This window comes from Sprattus sprattus, assembly GCF_963457725.1.
Source record: "Sprattus sprattus genome assembly, chromosome: 13".
NCBI classification, from domain to species: domain Eukaryota; kingdom Metazoa; phylum Chordata; class Actinopteri; order Clupeiformes; family Clupeidae; genus Sprattus; species Sprattus sprattus.
In genome coordinates this window covers 12,156,902-12,159,401 of record NC_137911.1, presented here as the reverse complement: position 1 = coordinate 12,159,401, position 2,500 = coordinate 12,156,902, and the positions used below count along the sequence as shown (strand labels likewise).

The 2,500-nt window shown below is 44.7% G+C and overlaps 1 protein-coding gene across 1 annotated transcript in view; it reads right to left on the bottom strand.

Annotated features, from left to right (window-relative positions):
* The window catches only part of fgfr3 (fibroblast growth factor receptor 3), a gene marked incomplete at its 3' end in the record, with an annotated part of 48,863 nt that overhangs the window by 33,469 nt on the left and 12,894 nt on the right, over positions 1-2,500 (bottom strand). The window contains exon 4 of the mRNA XM_080850673.1: positions 1-25. This exon is cut by the window's left edge and continues 32 nt beyond it. Within this exon, the coding sequence (XP_080706799.1) occupies positions 1-25 (25 nt within the window). The remainder of the gene's footprint in view (positions 26-2,500) is intronic.

Genomic DNA, 2,500 nt, shown 5'->3' with positions numbered 1-2,500 from the left:
TCATCGTCGCCAGATGACAGAGAATCTGTGATGGAGAGAGAGAGGGAGGGAGGGAGAAAGAGAGAGAAGGAAAGAGAGAGGGAGTGTGAGAGGAGAGAGAGAGAGGGCAAGAGAGATGGAGAGAGTGAGAGAGAGGAGAGAGAGAGGGATGAAAGAAAGAGGGAGATCTCATTACTTTTCAGAACAGTCAGCTCCCTTCCAGAACAATGAATTCATTCATCAGTTTCCCTGAATGAGCAGCACAGCAAACTGATAGCAAATCAAAATCAATCACACACATGTCCATACGCACACACACATATACACACACACACAAACACATATGTGTCCACACACACACACTGCACTTGCTGCTGTCTATCACAGCACTAGGGGGATATTTTCAGCGGGTAAAAATCTATTATGATTTTCCTCCATGACCTTGCAGTCACTCCACACACACAAGGGCTAATGGCAAACAGATGTTAGCATCGAGTGCTAACGGAGCCTTACAAAACCAGCATTATTCTGTGCATATGGGTGTGTGTGTGTGTGTGTGTGTGTGTATGCATGTTAATGTGCATGTATGTGTGTGTGTGTAAGTGTGAGTGTGTGTGTGTGTGTGTGTATGACAGATGGATAAAGAGCCATTGTTTGTGTGTGTTAGAGCGAGAAAACGTGCATGTGTGCCTCAGTACACAAACACACCTTTCTATGTGTGTATGTACATATGGGTGTGTGTGAGAGTGTGTGTGTGCTGGACCGCAGTCTAAATGTTATTTATACTCTACAACAGACCTATTAAATGGCGTGCTGTAAGAATAGCTCTTATTCATGAGTGCCACAAGGCCTTTCGCCCTGCCTGGTCTACCCCTGCCTCCACTAGCCCTGCTACAGGGTTCCTGCCCAGCAGCCAAAACACTCATGAACTCAGAAATCTCCTCTCATATTTAAACTGCAACACAATGTGTATGTGTTAGTGTGTGTGTGTGTGTGTGTGTGTGTGTGTGTGTGTGTGTGTGTGTGTGTGTGTGTGTGTGTGTGTGTGTGTGTGTGTGTGTGTGTGTGTGTGTGTGTGTGTGTGTGTGTGTGTGTGTGTGTGTGTGTGTGTGTGTGTGTGTGTGTGTGTAATACAGAGAGAGAGATAGAGAGAGAGAGAATGTGTCTGTGTTTGTGTTTGTGTGTGTGTGTGTGTGTGTGTGTGTGTGTATGGATGTGGATGTGAGAGAGAAGGAGTGTGTGTGTGTGTGTGTGTGTGTGTGTGTGTGTGTGTGTGTGTGTGTGTGTGTAAGAGAGCGAGAGAGAGAGAGACAGAGAGAATGTGTGTGTGAGTGTGTGTGTGTGTGAGTTTCGGGAGCTGTTGCCGTGTTTGAACCAGCCGAACAGGATATTGCTGTCTTGTGGATGGTTTAGAACTACGCAGTAATTGGGTTGGTATCTGCATGGGTCTGTGTGTAAGTCTGTGTGTGTGTGTGTGTGTGAGAATGTGTTCGACCAGCGGGGCTTGAGTGGACCCGTTGTTTTTTTTTCACCTGGCCTAACGCCAGACACATGTGCGAGAAAAAGAGAGGGGGAGAAAAAAAACACCCTAGGTCCTTTCTTCCTCCATCTGTTTTTAATGACAAAACGATTCCAGCTAATTGCTTTCTAATGAGTTGTCAATGAGCATCTCAGCTGGTGACCATCCATTCGCACCTTTCTAGGTCTTAGTCACACATACAGGCACGCGCACGGACGCCCGCACGCACACGAACACACACAGATGTGCATAAACAGGCAAACACATGTACACATACAAACACACACAAGCGAATCTGTACATCCAGATACAAGCTATCAAGAACAACACACAAATATGAAAATATGTACACACACACACACACATACATGCCCACAATAATGTGCATGTTGTTTACACAGTGACCGTTACAATCACACTACTGCACACGTTCACATATACATACACATGCTTATCCATGCCTCACCACTTGACTAAACTGGCCAAGGTCATGAACTCCGTCATAAACACTGAAACATCCCTCTCGTATATTCCATGAAGAAAATGAGAAACTAGCAGTTCAAACACGTGTTTTATGTTTTCGTTTGCTTGCTTTCTCTTTTTTTTTTGGTGAATGTCAAGAAAAGGTTCCCAAGGTGGGATGCAGTATGTCGGCTATGCTTCGAGTTAAGGCTGCTTCCTGAAAGATTATCTTCACCTTTTACTTCCCCTGCTGTGCTATGAGACAATACAGAGGAGATTTAGAGGTTCTACTAAGGATTCTGGGAGTTGCAGTGAATATGGATTATGAGACTATGTAAGCAATGAGCGGGATATAATCTTGGATGTCTTGGATGCACAAACACTCACAGAAGGAGAGATGTGTTTATCTTCAGGACTCATTTAACTCAATCTTTTCATGTGTTGCTGGTGAGTAAATTACAGAGATGTATGAGTGCTGGCTTGCATATGAATGTGCATCTGCAGGCAAGTCTGTGTATAAGAGTGAAGGGTGTGTGTGTG